At 39.1% G+C, this 13,206-nt stretch overlaps 1 protein-coding gene across 6 annotated transcripts in view; it reads left to right on the top strand.

The window, feature by feature from the left end:
* Nucleotides 1–13,206, top strand: part of LOC109401648 (putative uncharacterized protein DDB_G0279653) — a 389,641-nt gene that overhangs the window by 334,581 nt on the left and 41,854 nt on the right. For 4 of the 6 annotated variants that reach the window (XM_062860976.1, XM_062860975.1, XM_062860972.1 and 1 more), the window contains one exon: nt 1,948–2,323. In XM_062860976.1, the coding sequence (XP_062716960.1) occupies nt 1,948–2,323 (376 nt within the window). Of the gene's footprint in view, nt 1–1,947; nt 2,324–2,430; nt 2,913–13,206 lie in introns of those variants that run through there. The other 2 variants (XM_062860974.1, XM_062860977.1) reach the window with 2 other exon arrangements.

Raw genomic sequence — 13,206 nt, 5'->3', positions numbered from 1 at the left:
GATTAAGGGCGACTTCAAAAAAATCGGATGAAAATTGACGAAATGCCCGCATTTTCAAAATGAGATGTCGGGGGTCGGGTATGTGAAGGTTAAAACCATCCATTATTTTATGTTGAAACTACCAAATCTCTGTTTGTTCTAGCAAACTGCCAGAAATTTCGACAAATGAAAATAAATATTTGTATTTTCAAACAATGTTACAGTTCAGTTCAAACTAGAAATCAGTTTGTCGCTATAGTAAAATGAAAAAACGGTTGATTAGAACTAGAATTTTATTGTGTTTACAATTTATTTCTCTGCGTGTAGATGGGGTTCTACGATATGATGGAGGTTGCCAATTTAAGTTTATTCTCGCATTGGTGGGCATTGTCTAAGAGCTCTCTCAACAACATCCAGGTTCCACTGCTTGACCGTCACCAACTATATACATCCTGTTCCTGGATGCACTTTAATTGATGACATTCAACAAATCTTTGAAGTGCTCCTTTTATCTTGCTGTCATCATTGTTTTGTCTGCCATTGTTTTACTACCCGATTATTGCACATGGTGGGCACTGGGGCAGTATTGTGCCGCACGCCATTTGCATAAAACCTCCGCATATCGTTCTTGTCCATGCCTTCCCGCGCTTCAGCTGTCACACTCTCTTCGTGCTGCAGTTTGTTGCTACAATTGATTCATTTCTGTTGTGCTCTAGTCACCCTGTACCGCTTCCTGTTAAGCCTGGTTCCACTAGCATTTGACTTCCTTGAGCACCAAAGCGTGAACTAGTTTAGATAGAGTGGCAAACATTATTTTTCATTGTGTAAGTGAAGTGAAAGTGTAGGGTGGGGCGGGGCAAGATGGGTCACCTAAGGATGGATCACCATAACTTTGTAAATACAAATCATATTGATTTGTATTCTTCCGCTACTTTTTAATACACTAGTTAGCTATGTTAAAAGTCGATAAAAAATTCATTAAATCCAAATATGGTGTTAATCAAGCAGTTTTAAAAAGTGATCGATTTTGCGTTGTGAAAAAAGTGCGGGGCAAGATGGGTCACCTTTCAAGTAATTCACATTTTCTCAACAAAAAAACGTCAAAATATAAGATTTATTCCGCATTCATATATGCTCCATATCCATACTGAGTGAACAAGAGCTACTAGTAAACATTTTATAAATTTATTTGGAATATAAAAAACTTTACGATTTGAGTGGTCCTAAGGCGACTTGAAAATCGATGTTTATGAGATTTATGAGATAGTCTTGTCATAAAAAATAAATAACTTTTGAATGCTCCAAAAATACGTTCAAAATTGAAGATGACCCATTTTGCCCCGCGGTCGTTTATATGAAGATTATATGGAATGTATCGCATAAGAAAAATGGCTAAAACCCATTTTATTTTTTATTTCCAATGAGAGTGAATAATTTTTCAATCAATGTCCCAAACTTTTGTATACTCATGCTGGTCATCCAACAAAATTATTAACATAATCAAAACATGAGTAATGCGCCCGAAAATGGCACTGACCCATCTTGCCCCGCCCCACCCTATATAAATTAATATGAGATTACAAAAAAATATGTTGAATTCTGATATGTTTTAAAGTACTTGACTTTTCTCAGCAGCACGAATCTACGTTGCGTTTTTGTTAGAGTCCGAGACGAATAATAAGTTGTTGTAAGATGTCTTAAATTAATTATGATAATAATGAAACTATGACGACGATTGTTGCGTCCGTCACAATGTTATATAAATACCCAAAAGTATCAATTTAACTGATCTCACGATTTGAGATTTGACTAGCATTATCCGATGTACCAAATTTTCATACCATTACTATAAACGCCGTTGCAGTCCTATCTCGCGATTATCACCCGAAATTATATTCGTTACATCAATCAACAATTGTGTTTCCCTGCGCAAATCTCATTCGCATTCCATTCTCTTTTCCTTTGCAGCAGCCGCCGGTGATACCGGTACCACCCGGCGCAAGCGATTTCATCCACTGCGTAACCTGAGGCGAATTTTCCGCCGTCGCACGGTTTCGTCAGCCGATGCCACACCACGGCAGTTGCTGGCCAAAAGTCAAACCCACATCCACTTTGCGACGTCGGGCTGCTCGACCACCGATGCCACCCTGCCACGAACGGGCCTCGGTGTACCGATCACAATCAGGGCCGACTCGGGGGGTGGCGGTGGTGGCGGCGGCGTAGGTGGCGTAGGAGCTGCCGGATTTTATAAACGGGAAACCTACCGCCTTCGGGACGCCGATGACCTAGACAAGGAGATGTCCGACTACCAAAGGAGCCTCAGCGAAGGCCGACTGGTGGATAGGTGAGTTTATGGTTGGATTTGAATCTGTACTTGAAAATGACTTCGTCTGAAATATCGTCATGTTATTCACTATCGATAAGCCAATTATAACTGAATTTGCCTTATACTTATGGGTAAACATTACGAACAAACTACGCCACTCCATACTAAACAAACCAGTGCCTGTTCTATCGTGGGTGAACACCCGTCGTCGATTTCCAAACAACCGTGAACTTCAATCGATTCCTCGCAAGGTCTATGCAAACAAAAGCACTGCAAGTCGGAGTAGTGACGGCGTTACGACACTTTTCCCTTGCCATCCGCGTTCGCTATCTTATCAGTTGTCTGGTAATCATCCGCGTGTATTGAACGCTTTTAAGTACCTCATCGATTCCGAGTACTGTAATTCAGTGTCGCTATCGCTATTCCAATAATCACACTCCATCATTTACCGGAGGATTAACATTCCCAAAAGTGTTTCGGTGCCGTCGGCTCTGCTCTCGTGTTGCTGCGCATATTTGCATGAACATTTGAAGCGTACTCAGAAAATGTTAGACAACTACTCGAGAATCGAACCAACCCGGAATCGATGCAGTGGTGATTTACTCAGGTAAGAATACGTAACATACCTACGGAGCACCCAATGCAATGATGACGGCAGCGTGATTGAAGAGCTGTTTGAAGAGGGTGCTGCATTGCAGCTAGAGGTGTGCGCCGATTTGAAATCTGTCGACGACGGAGTTTTACATTTTTTTGGCCGACGGCGGCGGCCTGATCGGCGTGACGCCGAATGAATTTTCGGCGGCGGCGGCGGCTTGAAACGGCGTGTTAATAATGTTTAAATTTTTGATTATTTCTTTTATCATTATCATATCAGTGTTTCATTTTTTAGTAACTCATCACTTTGAAGAGTCAATGACATGTTTATAGTTACGGTTTAGTTATTTTTTTTTATTTTCACATGTTTTTTTGAAAATTTATTGAAATAATTGTTATGGTGAATCAGCTGCTCAAAAAATTACCCAGAATGGCCTTCTAAAGGAATTCCCGGAAGAAATTGTAGAGGAATTGCCGGTGGAATTTCTAGATGAATTTCCGAATAAACTCTTTAAGGAATTCCCGGAGGAACTCGTAGAGCAGGGTTGTTAACGTTAATCAACGATTAACGCCGTTTCGTTAATTCGTTAACGTTAATTGTAACGATCAACGATTCTTCCGTTGATTTTTTGGAAGCGTTGATCAACGTTAACGTTAACGCGGAGCGTTGATTTAACGTTAACGACTCCGTTAATTTTACGTTAATTGTAGTACATATTTAATTGGTACTAGACTGTACATTTAAGTGAATCTACTGGATATTCCTCCAAGAACTTTCTTCTGTTGATCCTTCTTCTCTTTTCTTCTTCTTCTTCTTCTTCCTCTTATTCTTCTTCTTCTTTACGGATCCACGCACCAACTGGAACTTGGCCTGTTTCTTCAAGTGTTCTTCGAGAAATTAAACAGTTTAGGGTTTTCTTTGCCTGTTCTTGCCTGATTTTTTACACTACATTTTTTACAAAACTTTTTTAAGTGAAATAATTTTCACGTGATTTTTTACACGATTTTCTTGAAATTATGCGATGTGCTGAATTCTTCTCTACTGGTCGCTATTTCGACGGAGCACGAATTTCTACCAGAGATCTCTCTTATCTTCCTTACTCTGTCCAAATTTTCCAGACCGAAAGAGCTATATTCACTATCCTAACTGGAGATTCCTTTAAAGTTTTATCTGAGATTTCATCTTTCGTTTGTTCCAAAAATGCAATCTTGGTTTTTTCAGTAATTCCTACTAGCAATTCTTGTATTCCTCCAGATCCCTTAATGGATTTCTTCTGAGAAATCGTCAGGAGAAAATTCAGAAGCTCCCTTAGGTGAGTTAGGAGTTAAATCTTTCAGAAATAACTTTCTCGAAGAAGGAGCAGTCTAGGATCTTGGAAAACGATCTGGGGATTTCTCCAACAACTTCTGAAAGGATCCAAGAAAAAACTAAAGATTCCCAAAAAATCCTACAGAAATCCCATCAATTCTGAAAGTATCCCTCGAGAAACAATTGTATGATTTCTTGATAGAACTTATACAGGATTCCTAGAAGGATTTTCTCAAGGATTCCCACAAGGATCTTCTGCAGGATTCTCAGGAATAAGTGAATCTACTTGGGTCCAACCAAAAATTTCGGTAAATTTGTCGGAAAGGTGTGCAAAATTGAATAATTCAGATTGTTCTCAATTCAATTCTCTAAGTAATCAATATCCTGAGATATATGGGATGGAAATTTTGTCAGTGTTGCATCTGCTTGTCTAAGATATCACATAAATCACAGACAAATAGATGTGACACTAACGAAATTTCAATCTCATATATCTCATGATCCTGATTACTTAGAGAGTTGGTGTCTTTGGCAAAGTTGTATGGCTGGTCAAGGACTAACCGATAATAAGACTTATGTTTCAAAATTCCACCGATAGGCGGTACTAGTGAGCTAAAAAATTTTGTTTTTCATATATATCAGGAAAATTTGCAAAAAATTGCAACTAGCGCCGCCTAGCTGCAGAAACTTGAACCAAACGGTAATTATTCTGAAAGCCCTTGATCTACCAAACAATATTGCCGAAGACACCATCTTTCTACAAAATCAGGATACTGAGATATGCAAAATTTAATATTTGTTTGCTCTCTAGCGCCGCCTAGCGGTGGAATTTTGAATCTTAAGTCTTATTATCGGTTAGTCCTTGACCAACCAAACAACTTAGCCGACGACACCAACTCTCTAAGTAATCAGGATCATGAGATATATGAGATTGAAATTTCGTTAGTGTCACATCTATTTGTCTGTGATTTATGTGATATCTTAGACAAGCAGATGCAACACTGACAAAATTTCCATCCCATATATCTCAGGATACTGATTACTTAAAGAGTTGGTTTCTTCGGCAAAGCTGTTCAGCTGGTAAAGGGCTTTCAGAATATGGGGCGTATGATTCGTGATTTCACTGCTAGGCGGCGCTAGAGAGCGTACAAATTTTACATTTCACATATCTCAGCATTCTGATTTTTTAGAAAGATGGTGTCTTCGGCAAAATTGTTTGGTAGATCAAGGGCTTTCAGAATAATTATTGTTTGGTTCGAGTTTCTGCAGCTAGGCGGCGCTAGTAGCAAATTTTTGCAAATTTTCCTGATGTATATGAAAAACAAAATTTGTTAGCTCACTAGCACCGCCTAGCGGTGGAATTTGGAAACATAAGTCTTATTATCGATTAGTCCTTGACCAGCCATACAACTTTGCCGAAGACACGAACTCTCTAATAAGTAATCAGGATAGATCAGGATCATGAGATATATGAGATTGACATTTTTGACATTTGCATGGTTGGCTACTGTGATCAACTCAATAGCTACTTAAGATGAGTCACGTTTTATAATTGTCCACAAACAACATGTGGATAGCCTAAAAACACCGGGCGATAGTCATGGACAAAATTAGAGCGCTTTGGGCACTTCCAGTCCCAAAGACGAGCGCGCTGGGTGTACATATTGCATAACAAGCGCGCTCAGTTTCACAGCTGAAGGTGCATAATGCACCAACACCATTACTTCCTTCCGAGTAAGTCGGCAAAGCATTTTGCAGGTTCTTGGCGTGAACGATATAGACGAGTGCACCGCCCGCTGGAAGTTCACTCGGGCAGCGAATTTTGACATCACAGCGGGGTCGACTCTCAACAACTTCTACCTAGCTAAATATTTGTTTAATTTATTGCAACTAGTTTTCGCGATGAAGTTGCAAAAAAATGAACTTGTGCATTAAGTATATGCATATATGCATCACTTTAAATGGAAATTCATGTAAGAATTCAAAGAAAAAAATATCAGCGCATTATGGTAATGCATCTCTGAGCAGAAGTTGTTGAGAGTCGACCTCGCTGTGCTGTCAAAAATTTTCAGGCTTAGTGAACTCAATGTTCATCGGTGCACTCGTCTATAGATTCAATTATGACACTGTTGGTCAAATGCCGGCGCACAAGTTCCTAAAAAAAAATTCTTGCTAGTGAGTAATGAAAAAAAAAATCTTGTCAAACACAAATAATAATCTACCCAAAAATAGAAAAAAAATCAGTGTCACACAGATCACAAAGCATTTCACATCAATTAACGCCAAAATCAACGGTATTCGTTGACGTTAATTTAACGCATTCCGTTGACGTTAACGTTAACTGGCTAGAAAATTAACGCAACGCCGTTGACGTTGATTCGGACGAAAATTAACGTTAACGGCGTTAATCGTTGATTAACGTTAACAACCCTGTCGTAGAGGCATTCCTCTAGGTACACATAGAGGAACTCCCGGATGAACTTCTAAATGAATTTCCAAAAGATCATCTAAAAGAATTCCCTGATGAACTCTTAGAAGACCGTTTGGGTAAACTCCAGGAAGAATACCGGAAACAAATCTTGGAAGAACTCTTAGAGAAATTGCCGGAGGAACTCTTAGAAGAATTTCCGTAGGAATTCTTAGGGGAATTACTGGTGGGACTCATAGAAGAATTCTCGGAGGAAATTCCGGGCATTCCTTGTGCAACTCCTAGAAATATTTTTAGAGCAACTAGTAAAGTAATTGCCAGAGGAATTTTCGGAGGAATTTTCGGTAGAACTCGTAGAGAAATTGCCGAAGAAATTCGAAAAGGAATTCAAGGAGGAACTCGTAGAGAAATTACCAGAGGTATTCATAGATAAGTTCTCGGATGAACGCTTAATGGATTTCCCGGAAGAATTTCTTGAGGAATTCCCAGTCGGATTTCTAGAGCAACTCCCGATGGAACTCCTAGAAGAATTCCCAAGAAATTCGTGAAGAAATTCCCGGAAGTACTCGTCGAGAAATTCCCGGATGAACTCAGATACTCTGAGAGAAATTCCTGGGAGAAATCGTAGAGGAACGTTCGGGGAAATTCTTAAAGGACTTCTCGAAGGAATCCCCTGGCATACCCAGTGCAAGTTCTATAAAAACACTTATATAGCAACTCGTAGTGAAATTGCCTGAGGAACTTCTTCCCGGTGAAACTCGTAAAGGTGTTTCCGAAGATATTCGTATTCCCGGAAGAAGTTTTAGAGAAAGTCACGGAGAAACTCTTAGTGCAATTCTCGGAAACAATGGTGAGGAATCCCCGAAGGAACTCGGAAGGGAAGGAATTTCCGGAAGAATTCCTAGAGAAACCCCTAGAGAAATTCCCACAGGAACTTCTAGAGGAATGATCGGAGAAACTTCTGGAATAATTTCCGGGAGATCTCTTAAAGAAACTTCTGAAAGAATTCTAGGAGGAACTGCTACAGAATTCCCGGAAGAACTTCTAGAGGAATTACAAGAGAAATTCCTAGAGGAAGTATCGGAGGAAACTTCTGGTATTTCCAGTGCAATTTCTATGAACTCTTAAAGGATTTCCCGTAGAAATTCGTTAAGGAATCCCCGGATGAACTCGTTGAAGAACCCGTGGAATAATTCCCGGAGGTGCTCCTATAGGAATTGTGTGTGTATTTGGTTTTGAAGAAGGACTTTAACATAGTGGTCATTTGTCCCTCTGTCCTAGAGGAATTGCCGGATGATCTCCTAAAGGAATTCCCAGCAAAAACTTCTAGACTTCTAGATTAATTCCTGGAGGATCGCCTAAAAGAATACCCGGAGTAACTTTTAGAGGAGTTTCTGGAGGAAGTACTACAAAAAGTATCAGTAAAACTTCTGTAGCAATGCCCGAAGAAACTCCTAGAGGATGTCTCGGAGGAAACCCTCGGATTTACCGAAGGACCTTCTAGAGTTCCCCGAGGAACTCTTAGCGGAATGCTTGGCGAAACTGCTGGAAGAATCCTCAAAAGAGTTGCTGGAAAAATTTCAACTCTTCTGGAGATGAACACGACAACAACATTGTTTTTTTCAGAATCACCAGCATTTTCTTCAATCTTCGGAATCCCTATGTAGATTATTTTTTCAGCTACCAGTTATCTTCAGGAAGCCCCGGTATCTTTGTAAACTCGTTTTAATTCGATGGACAAACTTTTTCCCTTTTTAGAACTTTTTTAAATTTGGACCACCGCTGAAAACGACCTTACAAATGCTATGTATGCAAATGGCTTCATTGCTTGAAATATTGTAATGAAATAAATCAAGAAATCATTTAATTTATCGGCACACACCTCTAATTGCAGCAGCCAACCAGACATCCAACGGGTACGCTCGTGAGTGCTCTTTAATTTGTGTCCATGGTTCAAATGGAAGATTTTTTACATTTCATGATTCAGGTGGGCTCTCCAGTTAGCCTAGTGGTTAAGGCTATGGATCGCCAATCCGGAGACGGCGGGTTCGATTCCCGTTCCGGTCGGGAAAATTTTCTCGACTATCTGGGCATAGTCTATCATTGTGCTTGCCTCACAATATACAAATTGATGCAGTGGCTGGCAAAGAAAGCCCTCCAATTAATAACTGTGAAAGTGCTCAAAAGAACACTAATTTGGAGAGAGGCAGGCCAAGTCCCAGTTGGGACGTAGAGCCATGAAGAAGAAGAAGATTCGGGTGGGTGTTTCACAAATTTACAATAACTTTTATGAGCTTCTGCTGCAATATTTCAATGCATATTGAGAATTCTATAGAACTGTACTGATACTTTACGCCTGGTTATCCGATGTTACTTTTCGACAATTTTGTAGTTTTTGTGCCAAGCAATTTATATTTACTTAGTTGAAAAACATACTTTGTTCGAAGTCTTCATGAACATATTTTTAGCACGAATTGAAGTCTCTGGGGTAAAATAATTCTTCAATTTGATGTTCCGAAAATGGTTAATTGATTCATATACATGACTCATATCAACGAAACATTCATTCGAAATAAATGTTTTGTTGGGAAAAAATAAGCGAAGAATTTGAAAGTTCTCCCTTCCTTCTGATTGTTTTGCATCTCGTGAAATTTTTGACACCACCTTAAAAAAGCGATGAATTCAAAGATTCGATGTTGAAACTATAACTTCGATATACGCGATCTATGGCCACATTGATCAATGACCACCCTGTTGTAGCCAGGCTATGTGTGAATTTGCTGCAATCTTCGCCGCACTATTAGCTTATGCAAATGAACAATAATCACAAAACACAACAGAAACACTAATACAATAATTGTTGGCAAATTTTTCATTGAAACAAACCTCTTATTGAGCGACGTTCAGCACTAATTCCCATTGAAAGGTAATTTGCATGAGAGTGCTTCTGTTTAAATTGGAATCGAATTCAAAATAAATTGCAGCTTCGAGGATCCATTTGTCCCTTTCAATTGCATTTTACAGTCTGAAAAACCAAAACGAAGGTATGCGGCACAAACACTTCGCCGTCTGTAGCTTCTTCACTCATTCATACTTTCGAAATAAGCCACACTAACTCAACAACCCTACGGTGCTACGTACAGATTGCCTCTTGTTTTCCCTTTTTACCTGACCTACGATAACCACTCGGAACCGTAACAACACCCAACGCCGGGCAACATCTCCGGTCGGGCCAAGAGAAGTGATGCCACTTAGTGTTTAGCTCGTAAATTGATTACCCATTTCGTAATCTGCGCCAACTGACCAAAACTGCGGGGTGGGCTTGCTCACCCGGCCCCGCAAAAGCCACTTTGCAAACCAAAACAGTTTTCCGTCCGACTGAGCGGAGGCATCCCAGAGAGAAATTTTGACTGACGACATTTATGCGGGACGGAAAGTTCCTAGTTACATAAACCGATTTACTGGGGTTGGAAATTTAAAGATTTACGATGTAAATGAAGTTTAATAATTTTCGAACTAGTGCTGTAAAATATAGTAATATCACCGTAAGTGAACTCTTTTTATACATATTGCAATATTGTATATTCGGATTGATTCCTCATTTCATTCATTTATTTAGTAATACGTCATTATTATAAAAATAAAACTAAAACAATTTTTCGCCTCAACACTTGTTTCGCATTGTACCGACTTTTCGAACCCTCTAAGCAGAATACCCTCTTCAATTTAGTGAAATCAGTTTTGAACCTTTTAATTCTGCCCTAATTACTAATCCTTTGACAGATACGCGAATCTGACAAAGGATAAGCAACTCGTTTCGTGACTGCAGTCCTCCATCCTCGGCCGCGTCCCACATTTGCCAGATCGTCATGCCCATCATAGGCTTCCCACTCTTGCCATCTTTCGGATGCTAGGTTCGTCGAAAAGTGCTGCAAGCTCATGGTTGCGCCAAAGATGGACCAAAGCAATTGACGTTCTAACATTTTGAGTGCTTGGATGTCCATCTCAAGCATAGTCCAAGTCTCGTGCCTGTAGTGAACCACCGGTCTTATCAGCGTTTTGTACATGGTATATTTGGTGCGAGGGGGAAGCCGTGTGTGTACCCGTCTATCGCAACACTACTGCATGGGCTTATCCTGTTATTCGCGGTTCCGATTGCCAACATGTGCTTCGTTTTTGATGCGTTCTCGTTTCAGGTGGGTATACACTAGGGTGTCCCAAAATTGCACATAGTCAAAAATCTTGGGGGCTCACCCTGCAAATGATAGCTAAGGGTGTTAGAAACAAACTTTTGTATGAAGGCAATTTTCAGAAATGACGTTTAGAGGTCGCCCGGCGAGATTTTTGAAAAATGACCATTTCACGTAATAAATTTCATACAAATATTTTTAACCGTATAAAAATTGGCAATACCCACCATTTTTATATTTTCTACAGCTTGATATAGATCCAAACTACTTGGGGAAAATAATTAACGACATGTTTTGCAGGTAACTTGTTGATACTAAATTTTTGGATTTACTAAAATTTGTCATTGTTTTATATATTCTGCATTTTACCCATCATATACAGTATCTCACCCTAATGATTATTTAAAACAATTTCCATAAAAAGATAGGAAATTTTATGAAGAAAACTTTGCCAAAGACAGCATGGCATTTTTTATCCGTTTAAGGAAAAACTTCAGAGAATACAAACATGGCTGCCACAATGGTCGACTTGAGCCCCTACTCACGTTTTCAAGAGCACCAATCTTGTAAATTTGCAAACAAATGCTCTCGATTTGGAAAAGCTGCTCCTTTTTGAAAGTGAGCAAAGCCAGGATAAACAAGTGCGGCTTGGCTCGATGCTTCGTTTGTTAGATTTGTGCCTCTAAAGTTTGTATGAAAAATTGCTATGGGATTTCTTGATGTTTCACCTTAAGAATTATTCACGATTTACTACTTGGTGAAATTTGATTTTTATGTGTTTTTCTAAAAATTTCACATAACACTTCCAAAAATTCTCAACAAGTTTTTGTCTTGATTAAGTTAAGGAATTATGGTGATATCATTGATTGATATTTAGGTTTTGTTATTCGATCCCTTCATACAGGAATTAACTAGCAAAGAATTCTATAAAAGCTAGCTCTCTCGACGAGCTTCGTACTTCATATTGATTTTTTAAGGATATTCTCCACAAAATATTGAGCCATATTTACGCGTTTATCTTACTTTCCTGTCGATTTTCTCAATTATTTCTCCGCACGAAGACGTATAAATCCTGGACCAGAGAAACAGCCCAGGAAACAGTGGCAAAGTGAAAAAAAAGGCGAACCCGTTGATCCATCCCGTATTTATATCGCGGTTTCAAACACATTTTGTAAGAATACCAGTTTTTAGATAATCCCATAGAGTAAGGTGGGACAAAAGTTCGACCCTAGTTGAAAATTCAACCTTTTTCAAAAAATCGAAGCAGATAAAAATAAATAAATACCGTGGGGTGATTCTACCATCCATGAGCTAAAATTTTGCTGTACAAAGTTACGCGAAATGTCTTTTCAATTTTGAGTTACAACACTTTTTGTATGTGTGTCTTTTATCCGAACTCTTGCCCCACCACTGCACAATGGGAAAAAAATAGGTATAAAACGCGAATAAACTCAATATCTCTGCTCGGAGTGGAAGAATTTGAATGAATTTTTGACACAAACTGCAAAAATCTCTATAGTTTCAGATAAGGAAGGTGTCATTCGCCGCACGATGCTGGAAATCAGAGTATCGGGCCCGTTTTACCCCATTCTCTCTCTTTTTCACCTTTTTGGAAAAATCCTAGAATGCAAAATAAACGATTTATTTAATTCGTGTTTGTGTTGAAACTTCCATAGTATCAAATGGAGCTGGTTTGGCTCACCGCACAACCCTAAAAATTGGAATATCTTCGAGTAACCCCGATATCCCCTTTTTCCTTGATATTTCACATACATCTTCGCTCGGAGTGGAACGCAATCGATAAGAGCAGAACAAACCCTATATCAAATTGCCCAGTTGGAATTGGAAGAATTGGAAGTTTTTACATAAATACGAGTTAAATAAGTCATTTATTTTGCACGCCAATCGGAAATAAATGATGGTTTTCTCAAACAAGTGTGTGGAAGAGAGAGTGGGGTAAAACGAGCTCAATACTCTGATTTTCAGCATCGTGCGGTGAATGACACCCTCCTTATCTGAAACTATAGAGATTTTTACAGTTCGTGTCAAAAATTCATTCAAATCCGAGCAGAGATATTGAATTTATTCGCGTTTTATACCTATTTTTCCCACTGTGCACTGGGGCAAAAGTTCGAATCTAGTGTTTGTGGAGTTTCGCTAGCCGTAGCACACTATTTTGACACTTTGGTAATAGGCATACCTGAAACCACTTAATATTTGATGTTAGAACTGGAATACACTTTAAAATTAGATCTGGATTTTACCCAAATCAGGGTTAAATTTACTACAGCAAAAATTAGTAGTTTTCCGCCAAATTCAGATAAAACAACATTTTTTTACAACTTTAATCGAATTTTCTCACTAATTCCATCACTCTTAG

This window comes from Aedes albopictus, chromosome 3 (genome assembly GCF_035046485.1).
Source record: "Aedes albopictus strain Foshan chromosome 3, AalbF5, whole genome shotgun sequence".
In the NCBI taxonomy this organism is placed as follows: Eukaryota; Metazoa; Arthropoda; class Insecta; order Diptera; family Culicidae; genus Aedes; species Aedes albopictus.
Note: the sequence above shows the minus strand (reverse complement) of the source record. Positions and strands in the feature narration are given on the sequence as shown.